Raw genomic sequence first — 26,135 nt, 5'->3', positions numbered from 1 at the left:
TCTTAATTAAGATTAGTTTATGTATAATTAAAAATGGTAATTACGAAACATCGAGACATGTGCTGAATGCTTTTTAACCTCGAAGGTTTCTTTGACAGAAAATAAAATAAAATAAAATCTAAGAGACCTGTCTTTATCCTTTGTTGAGGATTGAATTTTTCTTTAAATATTAGAAACATGGAACATGATGATGCATGCAAGAATTGTCCATGCATGGGAATCGAACCGATCTATCCTAGGAAGCTTTATCTCTAACACATTATGATTTGTCCTGTGTGAAGTGTGATCTTACTGAAGATGTTGCGAACAATATTTTGGTCAAAGAAAAAGGCATCAACTATCCGAAATTGAAAGTGAAAGGCCAGCAAAACTACAAGGTATATGAAATTCAACATTAACACGTTTAAAACGATCCCTATATAGTGTTTGATTATTTTTCTGAGATAAAAATAGCAAATTCTTTTTATTTTAAAATAATATAAATTCATCTTTATTTTTATAATCAAGCATGTTTTTATCCTTTTTATATTTGGAAGCGGGGTGGCATTGATACTTGGGACGTATTAGGGTACATAATTAAAAAGATAATTATAAATCTAAGCATATTCTTGTTCAAGACAACTATTGTATTAAAAAAAAACAAACATCAATCATCTAGTAGGTGGTCTAATAATAGGAGCTTGGGACTAAGAGGTTTACTCTCCCTGTGATCTCATGTTCGAGCCCTGTGATTACTAGTAAGATGATCACTAGAGGCTTACATAGTTGTTAACTTCAGGGCCCGTGAGATTAGTCGAGGTGCGCGTAAACTAGCCCGGATAGTCATGTTAATAAAAAAAACAAACAAACACCCTAGATATATATTATCTATATATTGAAGAAATATATGATTTCATTACACTCTTCTTTGCATCTGGCTACTTTTGAGATTTCTTGTAATTGTCTTTTCTATTTTCAAGCCACTTGCATGCCTCATAGATATCTTAGGTTATATAAATCAATGCCCATCGGCCATCCCTACTACTGTCCACTAAAATATATACCTCTCGTGGTTCTGTTTAATATATGTTAGTTTTTGCAAGAGGAAGAAGACAGGCTTTTCTCAACTAGCTAGATCTAGTGTTGTTTAATCATGTCCCTTTAAACCATCTTACGTAAGTGATCATGAAATCCATTGAACATTCGGCTTTAGGAGTGTTTAGCTAAAAGCCTAGGACTAAAATGTTTGTTGACCTATTTTTGACATTTTCTTTATGAAGTCTAGAATTAAAATCAAATCAATCACCTCATTCTTTTTGTTTTTTTAACACAAGGAACAATCACTAATTTCAAGCTAGAACCTAGCTAGGTAATCAAGTGATCGGTCGTTGTTCTAGACGTTGACAAAGTGTGTGTTTATTATTGTGTTACATTGAGGCTTGTTTTTGCTTAAAAACAAATTTAAATGACTATTTTTTATATTATTTTTCTTTAATTTTTATATTAATATATTAAAACTATTGGAAATCACAAAAAAAAAAATTATTTGATATTTTTTTAAGATTAATCAAACTTTTAAAACCCATCTAAAAATAAAAACTAGTACACTAAAAAAAATAAAAACTTTCAACCAAATTAGCAACAAGAGAAGTCACCCCTTCAAGCTAAATTCCTTTCGAAGAAAAAGAAAAAGGACAAAGTGAAAGGACCATGATAAATTAAGAAAATGCGCACATAAAATATTTTTCACATTGTTTATCCTCTTATGATAATGAAGATTGATTGATATATATATATATATATATATATATATATATATATATGGATCAAGATGGGGTGATATATTGGAATAGAAAAGGGAATAAATAGCAAAGACTTGATGCAAATTCTCCTCTGGACCTACTTTTCATTAGAAAAACCTACGGCTGTCTGTTGAAGGAAAATTAAGAGAAACTCTAAGTGGGGCAATGAATAATTATTATATTGGCAGGGGAAAAGGAATTGCAGTCCTCCTAATGACAAATAGAATATAAAATAATTCAACTATAAGCTCTTTTTTCCCATTAAATTATGACCAAAGTTTCCGATTTCTTCTTTATAAATTCTTATGCAGACACCCTGCCAAATTTTAGTTAAATTTTCTCTTATTCTTCCTTGTTCTTGGTGCATATGCTTATAAAAAATTGAGAAGGAATTTAACATTTTTCTTTACAAAAAAAGGTTTCCTCATAGACAAATTAAAGGAAATATCATACATTTTATATTCACACAAAATATTATACAGTTTATATTCACATGTATCTAAAAAAATTTACATAAATCAAAATTGAAATTTAAAATACATCTATGAGTGAAGGTAATCAAAATCTAGTCCCCAAGGGGCGTAGCGTGATGGCAAAGAGCTTGAGATCTGCACAGTAGGTCTCGAGTTCGAGTCAGGGCGTGCACCTCTTGTAAGAGTCTGGGATAGCCGGGATTTTACTCGCTCACCTGGGCCTACAAAGTACGCTTTCCGGAGAGCAGGGTTCCCTTGAATCCAAAAAAAAAAAGTAATCAAAACAAATATATATATATATATATATATATATGCTAATGCTATTTTCTCAAAAGATAAAGTGATAGAAATTGAAATTAATACCTCAAAATAAATCAATATTGTGCTTATCATCTCAACAATACTAGGCGACATTGAGTGAAAATAAATGCATTTAGTTCAGAAATTCAAGCTCTAGCAACTGGGCTGATGAACAGTTCTGAAACTGGGATCAGCCCATTAGACCCGATATTACTTTATTTTGCCTGAAAGCCCATGGATCACAAGCACCCACAAAATAAAACCTCTACAGGCTCCACGACAGAACACAGCATCCCCGCAAAATCTGTGACATATCAGGAAAAACACTAGGAAAACAAGCAAGAGAGAAAATGGGTATCTTTGTAGCAGTAGGTGTGTTGCTCCCATAGGCGGAGGTATGGCAAAGGCTGGGGTGGGTTTAAGCCCAAGTCAAGATTTTATCAATATTTTTTGATTAGTTTTATGTAAAAAAAATTTGTAATTTTCAATTAAATTATCAAAAAATTCTGAAAATTTACGTGGAGACTTTTAATATTATGCTTTAGCTTGGGTTAAAATTTCAGAATTTTTGGAGAAATTTAGAAATTTGATGAAAAATCACAATTTGACCAGTTTTACGTTATTGGACGTAATTTTCAATCCAACCATCAGATCGAGCTGAAATTTTACAAGGGATCTTAAAATATGTTGAATAAAATCTGGTTAAAATTTTAGAATGAACGGAGCTTGGTAGTGCTAACAAAAAAAAAAACCGTCAAATAAAAGCAAAATGACTCATTAAGAGTAAAATGGTTATTTGCCATTAAAAAATAAAACAAATCAGCTCCTCCTTTCTTTTATATGTTTCCGACTGGGCAGAAGCAGAATAAAAAAATAAAAAAAATAAAAGGCGAGAGAGAAATAGAAAAAAGTAAGGGAAAAACATAAAAAAAAATCTAAGGAAAAAAATAAAAAAGTGAAAGAATAACCTCGTAAACTTACAAAGTTCAACTTATAAAACACTAATATAGGGAAGAATCAAGTGAAGGAAGGAGAAATGAAAGAGGGAAAAAATTTAATTACTTTGTTTTTCAGTTGACATGAGATTGTTATTTTATCCCGGTTGAGGGGTTGTTACAATATCGATTCAGATTCGATTATAGATGAATTATATTCCACAAAACATCAAAGGATGTAACTTTAATAGTGAGTTTATTTTTACTTTCGCTTTAATTTTATGTACTTTTAAATTTATTTTTTAATATTTTGGGTAGTATATTTGAATTAAAACTTTATTATTAACTTTAAAAATTCATGTACATGAATTAATAATCAATCTTAAAAAATATTTATATATTTATTTAATAGCTCAGGATAAAAAAAATTCCTGGCTCCACCCTTGGTTGCTCCCATTCCCATATTACTACTGGTTATGGACAAACCCACAGGCATGGGTGATCCTATGCGGGAAATACAAGGACCCATCAAAGGTGATGGACTATGTTTCACATTTCCTCAAGTTGTTGCAGTTCATTTCTCTTTTTTCAGTTTCCACTCTCTCTTGGCCGCCTCCTCTCTACTTCTGGCCCCTCTTTGGCTTTGGTCAGTTCCTCAACTTCAGGTCAGTTGATCACTGTGATATTATATCTAACATATCAATATGTGCCTGTAACTGATCGGACCCAGTTAGGAATTCATGTGAAGCTTCCATCATTTTATTTTATTTTTGGTAATGGAAATGCAAATACTTGGTACGTATATATAGCACATTCATATATGCCTTCAAAGATCGGTGTCTGGGAGCTAAATGTTTCCAAATTCGTATCTTTTTGATGGGGATGAACTGTTGGTTATGGACCCAATTCGGAATTCAAGTTTTTTGTTCTTAAGATAACGTTTGGTAATCCGACAGTGATGTTAAGATATGGCTGTCATTGATTTATAGTGGTCAGTTGAGCTTGGACCTGGTTGTTGCTCTGTGGATTACTCTTATAGTTTGTATAATTGTTGGCTTAATATTCCAGCCTAGACATGCTTATATAGACAGCCTGCTTCGAGTATAAGATCGGCCAATCAGGCAGTCTTTGAAATCAATGGCTGTTGTTGCATGATGCTCAATGCTTGTCTGAAAAGCATAATTTCTTCACATGTCTAGGTTCAACTCCTCATTCTTGACCATACTGTTTGTGATTTTGCTTTTTGTGTGTATATCTTTTCTGACATTCTGGTTCTCTCTTTCTTCTTTTCCGTTTTTTCCTCTAACCACAGAGTTTTAACCTACAGTTTCGGCACTCTTCGTAAATTTCTGAACTTTATGAGAATCTGGGCTGTGTTCTTGGACCGAATAGTAATCTTCTAAAATATCAGATTTGGTGTAAAAACTAAAAGATCCTGCAGTAGTTGTGGTTATCAAATATACCTAGCTCTGACATAAAACAGCTTTTCACTGGCTTGTTTCATTCTGCCTGAATTTTGGCCTTTTTCTTGGCACACCCCATTCAATAAAATAAGAGATGAATTTTGTTAGTTTTCTGTTAAAAAAAAATGTCTACAACCTTAGAGTGGACACCCTTTGCACATTTTATCTTCCATAATTAGACTTATCTCTGGATATCTAATCCCGATTTCCAAGTCCAACCTTTTGTAAATGTGCATCACGATATAGATTGCTTGTTTCTTTGCTCGGGCATCCCGGCAAAGTGCACAGTACGGATTCTTTTTCATGGGATCAGGGCGACAGAGAGATGATTTTATCCCGTGGCTGATAGTTATCATGTTTTTGAGGCTTGTAATTGCATGACTTCCATGAACTGAAAAAAGTTGCATTTTTCAATCTTGGAGAAGAAGTGTTTCGGTTTTGGGGAGTTATAATTCTTTAGCAGTAGGGTACTGGTAGTGGAGAATAAACGAGAGGCTCTTCTCATATAGTGTGACTCTGAGGCTTTGCTTGAATGTTTTAGCTGCTCCTGTCTAAATAATATTAGATTTTGTGGACTCTGTTTCTTCCATCTACTTCATTTTGCGTTTATAATAGAACCTGCACATTACAGGGTATACCAATTGCTTGGTGAAGCTGGTACTTACTATGGTGTACGCTTTGGGAAGAATGTCCCCTGGGTGACAGAGTTCCCATTCGGGGTTATAAGAGATCCACAGTATGTTGGAAGCGTTCTGAGTCTTTTTGCATGTCTATCTTGGGTCCCTTTCCAATACGTTCTCTTGTGGACTCTGGGCTATGTATTCATGATCCACCTGGAATCAAAGGAGGATCCTTAAATATGATCCCTATAGGAGCAAGTATCATTACTTAACCAATTATTAATTTGTTACCACTTAAAATTGGTTGGGTGCATTTATTTTTATTACCTTCCATATTTATTACTTATCTATTATTTTTAAAACAATAAAATATAATTATATAAAATATTAAAATCACATGCTCTACTAAGGGGTATTTGGAAGTATGGTAGCTGTTGCTTCTCAAAGCGTTTTTTATTAGGAAATACATCAAAATAATATTTTTTTTAATTTTTAAAAAATTATTTTTGATATCAGTACATCAAGATGATCTGAAAACACCAAAAAAATATTAATTTAAAGCAAAAATAATAATTTCAAAAGCACTTTTAAAACACAAAAACAAACAGGTCTATATGTTTGGCATTGGAGTCCAATCACATTTTTAAAGTTTTTTTTTTTAAATAGCTTTGAATTTTTTTTATTTTTTTATTGTTTTAATATGCTGATATTAAAAATAAATTTAAAATAAAATAAAAAAATTATTTTAATATATTTCTATTGAGAAGAAACATCTACCCTACTCCTAGACAAACCTTAAAAGAATCGTGGTAAACCTAGCTTTTTTATTGTTCATATGAACAATGAAGGAGTTGTCCCATAGTTTTTTTTTTAAAAAATAATTTTATATTTTTTTTATTAAATCTTTTTTATTATTATTATTCTCAATGTTACATTAATTTTGAGTTAGTTTTCATAATTTATTTTGATTAAATTTTTATTAGATTGTTGTAATTTCAAACAAACATCCTATTTAATTTATGCTTGATTTTATAAGTACTTATTTTTGTTATTATATAATAGAAACTTTATCCTTAAATATCTATTATTTTTGTTATTAAGCCGAGAATCAATAAAATATATTGTCATCTTAATATTTTTAAAAAATATCATTTTGAATTTTTAAAAAACTAAATAATGTATTTTATTAATCATCTGGTTATTTTTAGACTCACTAAATCAGCTAGTTCATGCCAAGATAATTTTTATGCTGGTTAATTTTAAATTAGAATTAGATAAAAAAAATCAAGTTAAAAGATTTAATTTACAAATTAAATTATTGAATGGGATTTAATAACAAATAATAAATATCAAATAATTTTGTAACTTGAATATTTCATTTTTTATTTTATTTGAACAATAACGTATGGCGTTCCAGTAAATTAGTTGTATTCTTACAGCATTATCCATAAAATACAGTACCTTTTTTTTTTTTTCAAAAATTGAGGTATTTAGCATATCAGTGTTCAGACATCCTATTACGTGGCACATTTTAACTAGCAAGTTCACTTTTTCTCTCCAAAGGAAAAAGAAAAGGAAAAGGAAAAAGTCCACTCTCCCACTTTCCCACACTTTCTCACTGCCCAAACAGACCCTCACTCATTCTACCTTCAAAATAGAAAAGAAACTTCTTTCAGCACCAATATCTCATTTCTACCCACCAACGCAGCACTCAAATCTCTCTTTACTAAGCTCAAACAATGACCAGCGGTCCAGCGCGACAAAAATCTCAGCTTTGAAAGAGTAAATTCGAAGCATTACTGGGGGCATCTTGGAGAAGAGGAAAGGGGGGGAAGGCAATGTCGGGAGGCCCACCTAGAGTGCGGGCCATGAACAGCATCAGAGAACCGGAAAACAAGGAACCAGAAAAGCCGGCGACGAAGAAGAAACCCACCAACGAGAAACAGCCGCCGCAAGAAACGGAGTCCAACAACAAGAGCAAGAAGAAGGGTGGCAGTGGCAAATTCGTTGTTTTGAGACAAAAGTCCATGAATGCTTCCTGCTCCTCCTACGCCTCGTCGGAATCCTCGTCGCCGCTTAGCCGGGCGTCTTCGTCTTCCTCGTCGTGGTCTAGTGGGAGAACGGCGGTAAGAAGGAACGCGGTGATGGTAAGGAAGAAGCAATGTGGTGGTGGTGGTGAGAACGAAGTACTGGTGGGGGATAATAGCACCGATGACTTTCAACTTCAAATTAAAAAAAGATGTGCTTGGGTTACACCTACTACTGGTAACGTTTTTTTATATATTCTCCCTCTCTGTTTTCTGTTTTCTGTTTTCCTTACAAGTTTGAATTAGGTGTGTTTTTACTTGAATATCGATGTTCTTGTGATTCTTGAAAGTTCAAGAATTGAGAGGTTTGGACGGTAATAGTTTTAAAGGGGTGTATGTGTGTATTTGGTTTATGCGTGTATCAATGATCCTGCTAATTTATGGAAAATGGAGTTTTTTTTATTTAAAAAAAGTAGGAAATTAGTCCTTGGTGACTAAGAGAAATATCAATCTATGTTGAATTGGGTCTAGAACATGCTAAAAGCAAGTATTAATGATCCTACCAATTTATGGAAAATGGAGTTTTTTTTTTATAAAAAAAGTAGGAAATTAGTCCTTGGTGACTAAGAGAAATATCAATCTATGTTGAATTGGGTCTAGAACATGCTAAAATCAAGTAGGTTATGCATCAAATTGCAAATTGTTGTACTCTTGTTATTTTTCATGTCAAGGAAGGCATTTTCTTTGACAGATGAAAGAATTTCATTAGGCTTTTGTGAGATTGATATTCTGCTTCCATTAGTAGTTAGCATCTGTTATAAGAATAGTATTTCGTACAAGAAAACCTTAGGGCGTTACTTGTCATATTTATCTGAATTTGGCCTTAGTTGGTTTTCGTGAATCTTGATAATGCAAAATATTTATTAATGGGAAAGATAAAATGGAATAACTTTTCAGCAATAAGTATTGAATTAGTTGCTAATAACCTTTTGTCACTTAATCTTGAATTAGTTTGGCATAAAACTCTAAAGAAGTGATTTTGTATCACAATCATTCTCATTTAAGTGGCAAGATGTTCATAAATTGAGGGGTTAACTGACATACAAATATTCCTGCATTAGTAGATGCAAGATTTTGAGGTGTGTGTTACTGTGCATTCAGAGCATTCATCTCCATCTCATCTGTGGTCATGCTCCAGGAGCAAACTTCTACCCTTAACAGTCCTGCAGGGCTAGGCCTCACCACAGATAATCGATAGTGAAATAAATTCCTGTCCCATTAACTTTAAAGTTTCCTTATCAGAATGTTTTGGACGCTCGTTTTGCTAAATGATGTATAGATGAACTAAGAAACTACGAGATGCTGGTTTGTTTTGTGGCAAAGCATTTTGGCGTGTTTGCATGTATGTTATGGGAATACCCCTATCAAGAGGAGGGTGATGAGTAGGCATAGACGTAACTGAATCTACTATATCATTTTTTTTTAATGGAAATGGTCCATGTATGCCATGTATGGAGACTTGATCTAAGCTATAGAATAGGATGGAATCAAAAGGGGAGCAGTTCCAAGTGAAGAGGCTGAAGCTCAATGTTCCGTTGATTTGGTTTATAGGATGGCCAATCAAACAATTAAACAATCACGTGGCTAGAGGATTCTTAGATGCAAAATTCTTTATTTCAGGTCCTGTAATTTACTGCAAACCATCTCTAGAAACAAGATAATTAAAATCCAGCTAGTTAATTCGTAACTGTTCTGCATTCAGTGGCAGGCTGCAAACTGCCAGATAATTTGCTCACTCGCAATTTTCTTCCCTTGATGTGATTATAATTATAAGTTTTGAACTTTTCTTACCAAGTTGAATTTGCTAATTAATATTTTCCCCGCTCTAAAAGATCCAAGCTATGCCACTTTTCATGATGAAGAATGGGGAGTCCCGGTCCATGATGACAAGTATGCACTCACAAAACCCTTGGGATATCTTCTTCTAAAGTAAAAGCGGATCTGGTAGCCCCCTCAGTCTCTGATCATTTCTTTCAACGTGCAGGAAGCTGTTTGAACTGCTAAGCCTATCGGGTGCTTTGGCTGAACTTACATGGCCTCTCATTCTTAACAAAAGGCATATATTTAGGTATTGATTATTTCGAATCAAATGTGTATGTTATGATCCTTAGATGCTTTTGCTGTTCTGGCATTCAATAATCAAAAGACGATGTGAATTGTTGATGCTCAAACTTTTATTGGGTATAACTTGATTGACTCAGAGGTGTATTTATTTGCATACAGGGAAGTCTTTTTGGATTTTGATCCAATTGACGTTTCCAAATTAAACGAGAAAAGGATAGCAATGCCAGGAAGCCCTGCCAGCTCCCTACTGTCAGAGCTAAAGCTCCGATCAATCATTGAGAATGCACGTCAAATTTGCAAGGTAGAGACTTGGACTTTTTCAATTTGTTTTTTTCCCCCCTGATGTAAGCCTGATATTGACTTCCTGTTTTTTGTGATTTTCCTTAAATAACTTATGGTAAAGAAAGCTCTGGGTTTGATGTAATATTTTTGAAGATTGTTTCAACCATGACCTTTAAACTGCTGTAAACTCACATCTTGTTGATGCTGCAGGTCACAGATGAGTTTGGGTCGTTTGATAAATACATCTGGAACTTTGTGAATCATAAGCCCATCATAAGCCAATTCCGATATTCCCGCCAAGTCCCAGTCAAGACTCCAAAAGCAGAGCTCATAAGCAAAGACCTGGTAAAAAGAGGGTTTCGAAGCGTCAGTCCAACAGTCATATACTCATTCATGCAAGTGGCTGGACTAACAAATGATCATCTCATAAATTGCTTTAGATTCCAAGAGTGTACAACCAAGGGAGAAGCAAGGGTAAAGGATGACTATCTTGAGGCTAAGACCGAAGTGAAAGAACTTGAGGATCCAATAGATGTTGGATTATCTAGAGCTGTCGATGACTAGAATTCTTATACATAACCATAAAAAAATTTGGTAAGTTGGAGGTCATGCCAATTTCTGTGTCTGGCATTCCTTTCAAGTAGGGCTGTGTCTAATGGTTTTGTACAAAAGATAATTGCCTCTAAAGAAAGCAACTGCAAGCAGGTATATTTGCAACAATTTGATTCATGTAATTATTTGTATGAATGACATGGCTGTTATGTATACATATCATTTTCTTTGTTCAAGTGAATATGCTGAAAGACTCACCTGCGTTCAAAGTTAAACCTTCTTTGGGAACGTTTGGGAACGCTGTGCGGCTGCGTTCCTAAAAAATTTAAATTTTTTTTTTTAATAAAATTTAATATGGTTTGTACGTTTTGGATTGTTTTGATATGCTGATGTCAAAAATGATTTTTAAAAAATAAAAAAAATCATTGGCATGTATTTTGACACGAAAAGTTATTTGAAAAGCACCCGCAATCACACTGTCAAACACGCTCTTTCCTTGATATGGTGTCTATTCTTATTAGCTTTTCAATTCCAGGTGAGATCTTATATCTCCTTGCAACCCTAGGGTTGGATTATTGTACTAGTTACTACTTACTAGTGACAGGCTAGGTGCTGATGACTTTTTTCTGTTGGCCGGTGGCACAAATATATTTATGTGTTGAATCCTCATGGATTTAGTGACTTTTCTAGTGTGTAATGGAATAACCATCTTGGTCCAACTTATTCTCTGTTGTTGGAACTTGAAAGAGATTTTTATGCTCTAGATTTCTGAAAGTCATCGTAATCAAATTCCGCTCTGTTAAAAGATTCGGTGAATGGAGGTACTGCCACAAAAAAATCAGTATCAGTTATATGAAATTTACATATCTGTGTTTCAAGTTCCATGTTCCTTTCCTTTTCAATGTCGTGTATAGATTCCAGAATTCCTGTAGTCAAATAAGCTTTATCGCATACATTTAATCAGCACTTTTCCTTTTGGATTACGGCAAAATATTCTTCTATATAATATCATATATGGCTGCTGCTTGTCTAGCAGAAAGTTTGGGATGTCTTGCTAGGAATATAAGACATCAGCCGCACCCCAAATTCTTGGAATGCCAAGTGAATGAACTGTTGGTTTTGATTTGTTGGGTTGTAACAGGAAATGCATGTTCTTAAACTTTTAACAAGGCATCTAAAGATATCACAGCTAGTTTGAAAGCCTTCTCGTCATATAAGAGCATTTCAAGATCCTTGTAGCAATATACTCCTTTGGTTCATAATCATAACAAGATCCTTCGTCTAATGGTTAAGTTACACGGCAACTGGAAATCCATGATCTGAGTTAGCAAGTCAGTCCGCATATTGATTAGCTTCCCTCGAGGTTTGCCTGATCAGAACCCTCCCATGGTCATGAAGAGTCACATCTTCTGCTGAACATAGAAACAATTTCCTAACGAAAACGTAAAGAAAACATTCCTTTTTGGAGATAGAAGGATTGTCACATGGCAGATTGTTTGCCGAACACAAGATGTGTGATGTTAAAACACCCAAGGTAAACGCCACTGAACTAGTCGGAACAGCAAGTATCAGAGGACATCAACCTGTTTAGGCCTCAATTAGCAACATTCTTACTCGAACAAGAGAAATCTAATAGGACATTAGTAAATTCTGAGGCATTAACCATTGACATTATTGTTAAAGTAATCCAAAATTCAAATTAACAAAAAACAAATACGAATATAAATGAAAAGAAGTTTGCAGTTTTTATTAATTATAATATTTTGAAGTGTTTTAATTAATCTAAATACAAAGAGATTATATAAAAGCTAAATTAAAAATATTATTTTATTTTTAATAAATAAAATAAGATAAATATATATATATATATATATTTTAAAAAATTATAACACAATGAACCCACAGATAAGTCAAAATAGCCCGCAAAAAATCTTGATAACCAGTCAAATTAGCCGGTTTTCTTTGACTGAAAAGATTATATTCCAATCCTCAAGTCTTCAAATCCCAACCACCTTGGTTTAATTTCACACTAGTTTTTGCACTTGGAACGTATGCTTCAAATCAAGTTTGAGAGAGAGACAGCCCCAGTAGCTCTGGATGGTTGGAAGTCATATACTTTTTGCTAAATGAAAGTTCAAGAACATAATATGACATAACTATAGTGGTCCTGGAATCCAGTTATGCTAACCAGATAGCCATTTGGCCAACCAGAACCTTGCGCACTTACAGTCAATTTAGGACATCTAATTGATGTACAATTGCTCCCCAAGATGTCTTCAAATGGCAATAATCCATTAAAATACACTAAAACTCACACTCTTATCACAAGGTTACCCTTGACTCTGAAAGACCATTCATTTTAATGGTTGATTATACCAATTAAAAATATATGAAAAACAGGCCATTATCCATTAAATGGGAAAAAAACCCAAATCCAACTATTGAATCTCAAAATGAGTTTTGGATTCTTCATGTAATCATATACAATCCTCAAGGTGCTATCTTCCTTGGGACCTTTTGTTCCCCCATGTATCAAATGATGTATTTACAAATACATTGCCAAATTCAAAATGATCTTTTTTCGGATTACACCCCTTATCTCAAGTTTTGGACTCTCTGGATAATAGGTACTGTAACTGGTATTCCTGTGTACTAATGGAACCCTACATAATTTATAAAACTCCAACTAAGTTGGTAGAGATAATTCTTTTCCTATCTAAAGCTGAAATTTCACCACTTCTCGCTGTGATTTTGCTGAAACATTCTTCCTGAGATTGCTGAGGCCAGTGCTGCAGTGAAATTGGGATCTTTCGTCAGCGAAGAGGCCATCTGCTCCACCAAGAATTTCCGGACTTCAGGCGTATCCGCTCTTGGTTTTGAGCTCCTGTCATCATTCCTTGACTTAGATTTTGTGAGATCAAGAGTAATGGTTGGCCCAGATGAGGCTAGGGAGGCTATGCAGGGTGCTGGACCGAGTGTTAGACTACGGTTTGAACCTGATGTTGCCTCCATTGAAGGATGTGGATGGTTGTGCTCTCCTTCATAAGTTGCCACTAGAACAGATTGGTCATCGATACTCCTTTGAACCTGAATGAACCACAAAATGAGACAGAAGCATCTTTAGCATTCTACTCAGCCTTTTCACTCCAAACAGGAGTTGGAATTAAAACCTTTTTTCATTTACTGATGATTATAAAGAAAACTTGGACAAATTCATAGTCCATGGGAGTTGAAATCTGATTATATGCGATTTATCAGCCACCGTACGGCTAAATAGAACATGTGAGATATGGATGAAATTGACTCGATGCTCGTATATAAGCAATAGAGAACTGTGTTTATGATTCTGGCCTCACCTTCTTTTTGACAGGGCAGCTTGGAGCAAAAGAGCACTTGAAGTAAGCTCTTGGAGAAGGGTTATCTCTTGTGACTTTTTGGCCATATTTCCTCCATTGATATCCATCTTTCACAATCTGCAATAGATATGCAATTGCTTAGCAACCCATGAAAACATGTACATAGCATATAAAACATAACCTATAAACTTTGGAAGCAATCAAGATTTTTGCAACTGAGGAGTGTATTATATGGACTTACAAGGCTTGTATCACCAGCTTCAGTCCTGACATAAGCCTTCGAAATCTTATCTTTAATGACTTCTTCCCTTGGTTTCTTGGATGATTCTTCATCAGTTGAGCTACTCTCAGAGTGCCCATTCATTACAATGTTATTATCGTTGTTGTTGCTGCTTTCAGACTTTCTTTTCTTTGATGGGGCAAGAAGCTCCTTTTCTCCATTCTTGCTCATGTAATCCATCAACTGGCTTCTTAAAGCATTGTAGCTCTCACACATCACAGTTAGCATTTCAGTTAGCTTCCTGTTTTCTTCGCTCACTCGGTTCAATTCCACTACCAAAGCTCCAGTCTGGAATTAATTAAACAAAATAAAATCAACTTCAAAACTTCAAGAAGACTTCCAATTTCAGAAGCACCCTCTAATCAAGCTCAACAAGTTCCTAGCTAAAACTTAAAGACAGCTGATAGCTGGTAGTCTCTTTTGTACAAGTTCTTTTTATTTTTATTTTTTTCATGAAACAATGTTTTGATGTTATATAAAAAATGCTTCCTAAGCACCAAAAACATTTAAAAGGGTTCATCATATTGTGAATTCTTTCTTGAAATTAAATGACAAGAATTCATCATATCTAGTTCTTTCTTGAAGTTTGTTTGAAAAACAAAACCTCGAAGCCGTGTGTATTTAGCCTTCAATTGATGGCCAGAAACCATGAAAAAAAGGAGGTACACAACAAAAAACCATAGAGACATAAACAGATTACTGCAAAATGAGTATCTGTGTATATATATGTATGTATGTATGTATGTATATGTAAAGCTAACCTCTTCTTTGGCTGAAGGCTTGGTCTGAAAATCCATGAAAGTGGGTTTCAATTCTCTTGCCATCCCAAATCTTTCTGCATCTACCGGAACTTCACTTTTCACTCTTAAAGGATTAATATTAAGATCCAAAGAAGTATCAACCCACGATGAATAATCCATAGCCGCCTTGATCGAACGGGTCCTTATTGACAATCGCCTTCAAATTTATTGACCAGGTGATTTAGCTAGAAGCTTGTATAATCTTTAGACTATTTCAATCTTTCTTGAAAATCCTTGCAGCAGTAGGTAGTAAAACTAAAAACCAAGAAGTTGCTAAATGAAGGCAAAAGCTGGGGTATATATAGAGAATTCAAGAGGGCTCAACTTGGCCTGGTCGTGGAAACTTGGTGGAAAGGACAGGGAGAAAGATAAGATATATAGCAGTCCTAGCAGGTACACATACGTTTTGCTCACACGAGATCTGAAGCTGGCATGTGCTTTTAATTTTTAGTTAGATTGGTGGACGAGACCTTGTCGGTTGGGAATTGACAACGGGACAATTTTTTTTTGTCAAAGTCAAGCGCCCACCAAATAAAGGCGAAGGAGTTGTAGTATGGAGTAGAGCCATAGAAACAATGGGTGGTGCTGTGCTGTGTGTTGCATGCGTGTGTAAGGTCAAGTCCTTGGAAGTTTAATGCTGACCAGGTGCAGATCCAGCTTGATACAGCTGCCCTCCATGCCTATCTTCTAAGGAAGGCGGTGGAGGTAACTCAATTTCATATGTTCATGGCCATTTTGACCTTCTCAACAAGGGTTTAATTATTAACAAAAAAATAAATAAATAAATAATAGTGAAAGAGAAGGGTTTTTTCTACACCCCTTGAGATTGAGTCAGTGCTATTAAAAAAATAACATTCAGATTTAAAAAAAAAAATAACAATGTAAAAGGTAAAGAACAATGAAAAAAATTGCTAATTCACGCTTTTATTTTTGTGAAATTCATGCCATTAATATTTAAGTAATATTAAAATTTAGTGTTTGAGAGAATTGTTACACCTCCTGAAAAACTACTATTTATTAAATTAGTTTTTTTTTCTAATATATTTTTTTATGAATGTATTTTTTTTTAATTTTTTTTTTAATATTATATTTATTTTTTATTAGGTTATACTACTCTTAAGATACGCTATCGCGAGTTACAAGATAGAAAATAAAATAAAAACTAATTAATATGTGATAGTGGTATAAAAAACAGAATGATTGTCTTCTATATCCTATTTGGTTATAATCACGAGTTACAATAATATTATAATCACATTAATTATAAAACTCAAACTAGCCCAGCATGTTGACCCAAAACCCGGTTGACTCAGGATTTGATCGGTTTGGGTTTAAAAAACATAGAGGAAGGATTTGACCTCACATGACTTGGTCAAGACCCGAGTTGACCCACTACTCAGTCAACCCTAAATAAAACACGAGTAAAAAACCTGTTGATTTAAAAAAAATCAAAAAGAGGCTGCTTCGATTTAAAAAAAATCGGTTCAACTCGGGTTGACTCTACTGACCCATGACTCGGACCTTGCCGTAAATCGACTCCTTAGTCGGGTTTTAAAACTATGATAATAACCACGTTTATCCATAAGTTGACTCAAGCCAACCCACATTGACCCCTTGACTTGTGACCTGCGTCTTATCTCGGGTTGGCCCCCAAGTCAATTTTTAAAACTATAATAATAACCATTTTTATTCTTAAATTGACTCGAATCAACACAGGTTGACCTTCCTTACCTGTAATTCAAGCCTTGTCTTGAGTCAACATCCAAGTCAGGTTTTAAAACTACGGTATTAAACATTTTTATTCTTATATTGATCCTCTGACCCATGCCTCAAGCATTTCCTAATATCAACCCTAAGTTGGATTTTAAAATTATAATAATAACTATTTTTATCTTACTTTTATACTTAGATATCTTGGTTAATGAACAAATTTGAAATTGAAAGTTTCTTGTAAGGATTTTTTTATTATACAAAATAATAATATCGTCCCTAGTCCTTTATGTATCTTTTCTTTTAGAAATACAAAAACTCATTCTAAAATTATCTTAGAAAAAAATTATTTTTATATTTTTATCTATGTTTTTTTAATCAAATATATTTATGTTTTCATTATCTTTATTCATTCGACTTTGATATAATAAATAAATGCTAGTTTAGTATTAAATTTTACCTGGAAAAACTAAACGCCATCAAAATTAAAATTCTAGTTATTTGTTTTATTTATTTTTATAAAAAAAACTAATTACTCTCTTATCGTTCATAATTTATATAGTCAGAGTAGTCAAGAGTTGACTTTTTTAGAGCTATTTTCACATGCTTCAAAGAAAGTATTTGAACACGTGACCTTCGTTTATTTGCAATGGGCTCACTATTATAACTAGATCTAGGATAAAATCTGATTCACGGATCGAAACTCTCAATTTTAAAAAAATAAAATAATAAAAATAATGTTGTTATGATAAATTTTTAACTGGGTCAATAAGTCAACTAAATTTTTTAACTGGGTTAGTTGGATTTTCTTTTTCAAACCAAATTGGTTCAAATCTGAGTCAATTAATCCCGAGTTAATCAACTAGGCTGAGTTAAAAAGGAGAGATGTCATTCACATCCAGGTGTAATTGAAAAAATCTCTCCAGGAACCTGTGCATGTCCAGGCCAAAGTCTTGAGCGTCAACTAAAGTAGCTAATTGAATACAGATATAATATTATTTTTTTTTTCAAGAATTGAACGATTTTACTCGAACTCGAGACCTTACGGGCAAGAAATCTTCTTCTTGCCGTCTAAGCCAACTATTCAAATGAATCGTGAATTGTTTGACCTCAGGTACAAATATCATTAAAAAAAAAACATAAGTAAAAATAATAATTTTAAGATCCCTCATTTTTTTTTAAGTAAATAGAACTAAATTATTTTTAATTAAGATACATAGTGATATTCTTGTAATTTTAAGATATTTAAAGTTACATAAAATAAAATTAAAAACCTTCCATTTCAAAATCATCATTTCTCGTATTTTTGAAATTATAATTTAATATATTTTTATAAATGTTACATTCCATTTTTTAATTTCTTATCAAACATTTTTTTATGTTTTTAAAATAAAACAAGTGATATATATATAATAAAAATGTGACGAATGGAACTATTACATATATGGCGTGAAACACACCATCTCCAATATTTAGAGTCCACTAGGTAATTGACCCTATACTGCATATCAAATCTTGTTTATCTTGAATATATAAAAAAATATTAAGATATTGTTAATATTTTTTTAATTGAATTTTTTTTTAACTTTGCAGGGCTTGACTTGAAATGACTCGATTGACTTTAGAAATCCAAAAACAAGCTACACGACCTGTAAAAACATAATTCATCTCAATATATTTTTTTTAAGATGATATCTTTTTTTAATATTAAGATAATAACATATTGGGCTGACTTGGATCAACCCGAGTTAACATATCAAATTCGTGATTCAAGTTATTAGACTATGATAACCTCATAGGAAACAAATCAAAATAAATTATAAAATCTAATTTTCAATCAACTCGATGCTGAAGGATAATATTGAAAAAAAATCAATTAAACAATGGATCTAAAAAAGCAACTCGGGTTAGCATGTCAAACTCGCAACTCAAGTCATAAGACCGAGATAATCCCATATAAAAAAATAAAAATAAATTACGAAGTTCAATTCGCAATCAGCCTAATGTTGAAGGATTACACTAAAAAAAAATAATTAAAAATAAACATGAAAAATAACTTAAGTCCATCCGCCAAATGCATGACCTGGGTTATAAGACCGAGATAACAATATGAAAAAAAAATAACATGATTTAACCCAGATTAACTTGCCAAATCCGTGACTTTAATCATGAGACTATGATAACTCTGTAAAGAACAAATCAAAACAAATTATAAAACTCAATTATCAATTGATCTTATCGGACTCATTGTTGAATAATAAAATTTGTAAAAATTTTAATTAAAAAACAACATAAAAATGAGTCAAGTTTATATGGACTAACCCGTTAAGCACTATTTCTAAGTCATGGGATCGATCATAAAAATCAAACTGAAATAAATCATAAAGTCTAATTCTCAATCAAACACAATATTAAAAGATGATACTGAAAAAAAAAGTCAATTAAAAAAAACCGAGTTAACTGAATTGACTAGCCAAACTTGTAACCCGGATCATGAGACAGAGACAATCCAATAAAAAAAAGACCTGATTTAATCGGGGTTAAAATACTAAAACTCACAACCCTGATCATGGAACTAAAATATTTCTATAGAAATTAAATCAAAACAGATTGTGAAGTTAAATTCTCAACCGATCTAATATTAAATGATAAGATCATAAAAAATTTAAATTATAAAAAAACATAAAAAACAACCCGAGTCAACTCAGGTTAACCCATTAAATACTATTATCGGATTATGAGACTAGAATAACCTAATAAAAATAAAATAAAACAAATCATGAAAGCTAATTTCTAATTAACTCAGTATTAAAGGTTAACTTCCCATAATCAACCAGGCTAACCCACCAAACCTGAAATCCATGTTAAAAGAGTAGAATAACATAAAAAAAATTGAATAAAATAGAAAACAAAACATTAATTAAAAAATTAAAAAAGAACAAATGTTTTTTTTTTCGATGCCACACCAAAACACGTGGGGGAAAGTACCATACATTATACATTACTACTACACTTTCCCCACGTGTTTTCAGTGTCTTCTTAATTAATTAACAAATAATTAATGTTAATGGTCGTGTACACCCTGTCTAAAAGCAATAACTTGACTTTCCGTACATATAAATTTAACCAAGAAAATTAAAGTCTGCATTTCAACACCCTTTGCATAATAACCTCTGATTTTCCTCTGTACCAAAAATTATGATCAAGCCTCCTTTCCCTGCAGGCTGCATATACAAATGTCAAGCTTGGTCGGCTGCCAAAACGACACTAATTCATGGACATAGACAGCGGAGATCACAGTGACCAATCTACTTTATATTTATTTATTTATTTTTTTAAAAAACTTAATTTTTAGATTGAACACTGCAATTTGTTGGAAGAAAAAAATAAATCTATCAAGACTAGCAATTTTAATTTGAAGATTGTGTGGATGGCTACTAAAATTAAGGTATAGGAAACAAATTTATTTATGTTGGTTATTGGGTTAGCCTGGTCCGCCCATGATGGATGAGTTTGGTCCAAGTTATTAGAGAAGTTACTAAAGGAAGTAACCGCCTTCTCTAATCATATATAAAGGGACATAACCCATAAAGAAATAACAAGTTTTTCATTATTGAAAGAACATAGTTTTCTCTTTCTCTTCTCCCATCTTGACTCTCTGTATTAACTTGACAAGATTTACAAAGACGTTCGTACTGTGGAATATCACTTTGATTCTAGTAATTAAAATGGCACTGAAGTAATTGATCCAGGAATAAAAAAATTAATTCTCACAAGTAAGTTTTCCTTTCCGATCTACAATTTATATACTAATTCAGTCAAGACTCTTAAGAATAAACTATGTATTTCATTAAATTACAAAGGAGGAGATTATTTAAATCTTAGAACTTGCACGACTATCACATGGTTCTTTTATGCCCTCTTACGCTCTCCACTTGAATTGATTCGTAAAGGCACTGCGATTAATGGTCATTACACATTAAGAGTTTATTTATTTTTGTATTTTAAAAATAATTTTTTAAAAATTAAATTGTTTTACTTTAAATTAATATTTTTTTATGTATTTATATTATTTTCATGTACTGATATAAAATATAAACTTTTTAAAAAATTATTATTTTAATATATTTATAAATAAAAATTACTTTAAATAATAATCATTACCATTAATTCAAATAACCTCGTTAACTAATTGTGAATGATGACAGTATCGTGCCCCTGAAATCAACCTTTATTTTAAAAAGGTTGATATTAACTAATTAAATATTGACTTGTCAAATACGTGGACTTGACCTTGTAAATGGAGGATTAGACAACTAATTATACATGTTTAAAAGGCATGATAAGGAACCTAATATGCAACCTTTTTAGTTTTCAATAAAATGATTATATTATAACTGCGTGCTTAACAAGGTTGTTTTTGTCTTTTTAAAGTATTTTTTAAAAAAAATAAAATTTTATTTTATTCTTTTTTAACTTTAAATTATTTTTTTAGTGGTTTGTGCTAATATTAAAAATAAATTTTAAAAAATAAAAAAAATTATTTCAATAAATTTTTAAATAAAAAATATTTTTAAAAACAATCACTTTCACTTTATAAATACTGGAATTATCCTTTAAAAAAACTTCGAGGTACACGTGGAATTGTACTATCCTTTCACATATAAATATAAAATTCGTTGTAAAAATAATTTATGGACCTCACTAATGATAAAAGAAAATGTAAAACATGCCATAAAAGTTGATACTCTAATCGTGCAATTTTCCACGTAGAGAAGCCAGATTAGAAGGAAAACAATATAAACATGCGTGAATTCTTGTTTAGCATTTTTTGAAATTGGATAGACGGTGGGGGTGGTGCACGTCACCATCTCAGGTCATGTCCTTCATCACAAAGCAAGAGCTTTTAGACAAAAATCACTCACCTAATCCTCCTAGCTTCCCAAGACTCAACCATGGAATTAGACCATGACCCCATATATATCCCACATATTTTTCCATAACCCAATTAAACTAGTTAGATTCAATGCAAATCTAATTATTTGAATTTTTTTAAAAAAAATCAAAACTACTATACAATAATAAAAATGACTCATCAAACGAATTTCTTCTTTCATTAGCACAAGCAGGGGTGGAGACAGAGAGCTGACAGAACCCCGGCCCCTGTAAAGAATTTTTTTTTTTAGTCATTTCCTTAACAATATTTATATTTTTAATTTAAGTAATAAAACAATTAATATTTTGTTTCTTCTTAATTTTATTTTCCTGAGCACAAGCACAATGAATGAACTTATTGTCTAAACTAGCATTATTAAAAAGTAATTAGCACGTAAATAACAGTCGTCGTGGAAAAGAAGAAGAAAAAACCTGTTCATCAATGCTAGCCATATTTTTTTTTAATTTTTTTCAGTTCATGGACCCTGGTCAGGGACGACGTCTGTAATCCGAACATGTCCATGTCCAATTAATCTACGAGTCGGAGAAAAAAAGTAGAAAAATGAAAAGCACGCACGAGACTGGATCGATTAATCCAATGTTTATTATTACAGTAATGGAAGAAAGGTTCATGAATTCAAAATTTCGTAATCTGTGGTCATATTTCCAACCCACATGTTTTAGACTTGAGCTACTCGAATTTCAACAGCTACCATGACTTCAAAAATGGCTGACATTAGAGGGCCCCTTCCGCCATAAAGGCTCCCAGATAGTACAAGAAGTAGCTCGGTGAAGGAACAACGTGGAGAAGGGAAAACAAAGAAACAGGCAGAGATCGAACTTCCTCTGTCGGTCCAATGAGCTTTAAAGAGTGATTAAGGTACCACTAATTAATTTGTTAATTTCCTTCCACTTTCCAGTTCCACTTCACCTGTCTTCAGCTAGAATAATCAGGGGAAGAAAATGTGCTATTTTTTTTTTAAAAAAAAGGCAAAGATTGAACTTTCTGCTCAAACTCCACGGATAAACATATAGAGGTTGATGAAAGATTGGATTCTCGTGTTTTTTTTTTTAAATTAATAGAAGTGTTTGCATCAGCTTACATGTATCTCGACTAATCTTATAAATATTGAAATTAATAATCATATAAATCTCTAATAATTTTATAATTCAAAATTATAATTATTAAAAAATAAATCTAAAACCTACTGCTACGCATATTCTCTCGTGTATTATATTAATCTCTGTCAATGGTCCCAGATCCATAATGGTCAAGGAACCACAGGGAAATGGTCTAGGCAATTTGAAAAGTAGGAGAATAAATGTATACTGCGATTTGAACACAAGTTTGACACGCTCCATTTTATAATATCCCCACTTGTTTATAAAAATAAAAATAAAAATAAAAATGTTTTCTTTCAGGAGCTCCACAAGCCATACTCTTATAATAAATTTATTCTTGAGTTTCAAATTAAATTAAAAAATATTTATTTAGTAAAAATCCAATTGTTCTAATTATGTTGTTATTAGTTTTGTTAATCTAGTTAAACTTGATTCCCAGTCGATTATATTGATATCAATAATTTTTTTCTAAAAATAAATATAAAGATGTTGTTTTAATAAAAATAATTATTAAAAATATATTATTTTGAGTATAGTTAATCAGTCTATAACTTTATCCTTTTTAAAAGAAATCCTTCACATTGTCTATCTTTCGTGATCACACTTTTACTTCTCGAAATAGATTTTCGATCTCACGGTGACTAAAAAAACTTTAGAAATATTAGATCTTGTGCCTAAAAAAATATAAGATCCGACTAAATTATCTCGGTTAAGGGGAAGGGGTGTAATAAAAATTATTTTTTAAAATAAATACTATATTCAACTGGGATAAAAAAAAAATCTAAACAAGATTTAAATTAATAAAATTTTAAATCAAATCAAATCAAAATAAAATAATCAAAACAAACTGGCAAATTAAGATTAGTTCACATTCACATTTTTAAAAATCAAGTAAATCTAATCTAATCTATTTGCTTTTTCATTGGACTATGTTTTAATGGATATTTAGTTTATAATGGATTTTTTCAATTTGATTAGTTTTTTATTTATTTTGATTTATGGAACTAAAATCAAATATTGATTTTTTAATTAAAATTATCATCATTTTTTAAAAACTGTTCAGTTCGATTTTTATAAATATTTTGAATAATTTAGGTAATTTACTCAGGCCTAAGTTCATAGGACTACCCTTCATCATCAAAGAAATTGGTATTATGGGTTATAGATTGATGCGGAAAACATGACTGTAAGATTGTCCAAAAATAAAAATTAAATCTCAATTAATATATAAGTTAATAAGAAGATATGTTGACCGTCGAAGAAAGAATTGTTCACTTAAAAAACAAACTATGTAACTATTTAATCTTAATTTATTTAAATCAACTGAATTTACCTGATAAACTATCTGTCACGCTGTGATAGAATTTAAATTTGATTTCTGAATAATTATGGAATTTCAAAATCTTGTTGATTAAAAAAGAATAAAATTCCGTAGAAGATAAACCAAGGCAGCTGAAGTGAAATAGCAGCATTGAACTCCCTCCGTACCTACCTTTTCTCTGGGGTAATTAATGGCTGATTGTGGAAAGGATTTGATCCACAATTCAATTTGTGATTCCTCTTGTATGGTTGGTCTTACCATATCTATTATGAAATTCACGAAAATATATACATAATGGCCCACCATATATAGGGATACTGCTCATAATTTTTCAGGAGATTAAGGTTAATTACTATAATTACATAGTTAGCATCTAATATAAATTTTATAATTCAATCGATGAATTTAATAGGATAAAGTACCTCGAAGCCTTAGACATTGACCTAGCTCTAGAGAGAGGTTAATAGTACAAGAACACACAAATTATTTATTAAAAAATCAATTTAATTTAAAAATTTAAATTTTTAGGTGAGATTTTAAGATATAATTTATATTATTTTTTAATATATATACTTAAATAAAAATCTTTTAAATTTAAAATTTACATAAACTTATATTACAATATATTTAATTTTTATAAAATAAATAAAAAAGATAAGATTTGAATATGTTATCGCTTGATTAATTAGACTCTGTATCCTATTAAAAGATTAATCTAATTAAAAATATTTAAATATTTAAATAAAATTTTAAGATATAACTTCTGATTAACTTTTACAAAATCTGTAAAAATGATCGTTGAAATTAAATTAATCTAGAATCTGAGGATTAATGGTCCTAATTACAGCGCATCCGTACAGGCCTTCATTTCAAGAGGGATATTGCCGATTTTGTGACCACTTCTTGAAGACTAATATTGTCAAATCAAAGGGTTAAAAGCGATTTAAATATTATATACTACAAGTTTTAATCAATCCTAACTCAAAAATTAATTAAGGAAATAGTTTTTATCATTATGGTAAGATGATTAGCACCTAAACCTTGCATTATGGTTTACTTGTCCAACTAGAATTGACCGAGGAGATGATTATATTCATCCTATATATCCAGATAAAATGTATCTACTGAAATCCTTTCACTAGCTAGCTACCAACCAAGTTTCTTGAACGAAATGTGTGAAACTGGTATACTTTGTTTGAACAAGAGGATTCGATTCAAACACCATACACCAATAATCAGTCTTTTATTTTATTTTATTTTATTTTATGTCATGATCAAGTGGATTTCTGGTCCTTAATTATTGATTATACTAAAAAAGAGAGGAAGGATATTATTTAACATTAATAATGGTCAAGCAGAATCGGGTATATTTGCACACAAATAGTATTATTCAGATCAATCTCAACTATCCTTCCTTCTTGTCATCATAAACAAACAAGAAGAAGGAAACCAAACTCCAAAATATTTATCAAGATAGTATAAATTGAACTTCATCGGAGCAACTTATCCAAACCAACTTACAAGTCTCCTACGACCAAATCGATGACTTGTTTTATCATGCAACTTGATGGTTGACCCCAACTCCGTCCATGGCTGCCCTCCCGATAATGCCATGAATGATATCAGCACCACATCGAAAAATGGTGATTCATGCATGTCTTCGTATCATCTACCAACTTGCACGTCAACTTTTAAATAATCTTGAAAATTCCTTCTTCTCTTCTACCTCTCCTGAAAGAGAAGACCTAGCTAGCTACTTCTCTTCTTCGCAAACTATTTTGTCACCTCCAAAGATAATTTAGATATTTGACGTGTCCGTTTTGAATTAAAAATCAATTTTGATTTGTATAAAAAATAATAATTAATGTAGAGTACTACTCGTTTAACTATGTGTGTTCGGTAATACAATGAAATGTGTTTATGTAAAAGATATTTATTAACAATAAAAACATATTAAAATTATTTTTTTTTAATTTTTAAAATTAGCATATCAATATTAAAATCATTGAAATATATGTTTCAAAAGAATTCTATATTCTTTCGATCGAATGAAA

The 26,135-nt window shown here is 31.8% G+C and overlaps 3 protein-coding genes across 3 annotated transcripts; 2 read left to right on the top strand and 1 right to left on the bottom strand.

Moving 5' to 3' along the window:
* The first annotated feature begins 3,935 nt into the window (after positions 1–3,935).
* On the top strand, positions 3,936–5,881 carry LOC7478302 (phosphatidyl-N-methylethanolamine N-methyltransferase). The gene is made up of 2 exons (XM_002304691.4): positions 3,936–4,154; positions 5,584–5,881. Exons 1-2 carry the CDS (start codon positions 4,027–4,029, stop codon positions 5,807–5,809), a joined length of 354 nt encoding a protein of 117 aa, XP_002304727.4. The 5' UTR covers positions 3,936–4,026; the 3' UTR covers positions 5,810–5,881.
* A 1,202-nt stretch (positions 5,882–7,083) lies between these two features.
* On the top strand, positions 7,084–10,814 carry LOC7493231 (uncharacterized). Its single transcript, XM_024596647.2, has 5 exons — positions 7,084–7,837; positions 9,492–9,549; positions 9,644–9,727; positions 9,883–10,024; positions 10,216–10,814. The coding sequence occupies exons 1-5, from the start codon at positions 7,411–7,413 to the stop codon at positions 10,567–10,569; spliced, it is 1,065 nt and encodes a 354-aa protein (XP_024452415.2). The 5' UTR covers positions 7,084–7,410; the 3' UTR covers positions 10,570–10,814.
* Positions 10,815–12,945: 2,131 nt separating this feature from the next.
* LOC7493230 (probable WRKY transcription factor 40) lies at positions 12,946–15,294 on the bottom strand. The gene is made up of 4 exons (XM_002303816.4): positions 14,955–15,294; positions 14,155–14,481; positions 13,914–14,030; positions 12,946–13,644 (listed from the first exon to the last, which is right to left on the bottom strand). The coding sequence occupies exons 1-4, from the start codon at positions 15,111–15,113 to the stop codon at positions 13,288–13,290; spliced, it is 960 nt and encodes a 319-aa protein (XP_002303852.3). The 5' UTR covers positions 15,114–15,294; the 3' UTR covers positions 12,946–13,287.
* Positions 15,295–26,135: the final 10,841 nt, after the last annotated feature.

The sequence above is a fragment of the Populus trichocarpa genome, chromosome 3 (assembly GCF_000002775.5).
Source record: "Populus trichocarpa isolate Nisqually-1 chromosome 3, P.trichocarpa_v4.1, whole genome shotgun sequence".
NCBI lineage: Eukaryota > Viridiplantae > Streptophyta > Magnoliopsida > Malpighiales > Salicaceae > Populus > Populus trichocarpa.
Note: the sequence above shows the minus strand (reverse complement) of the source record. Positions and strands in the feature narration are given on the sequence as shown.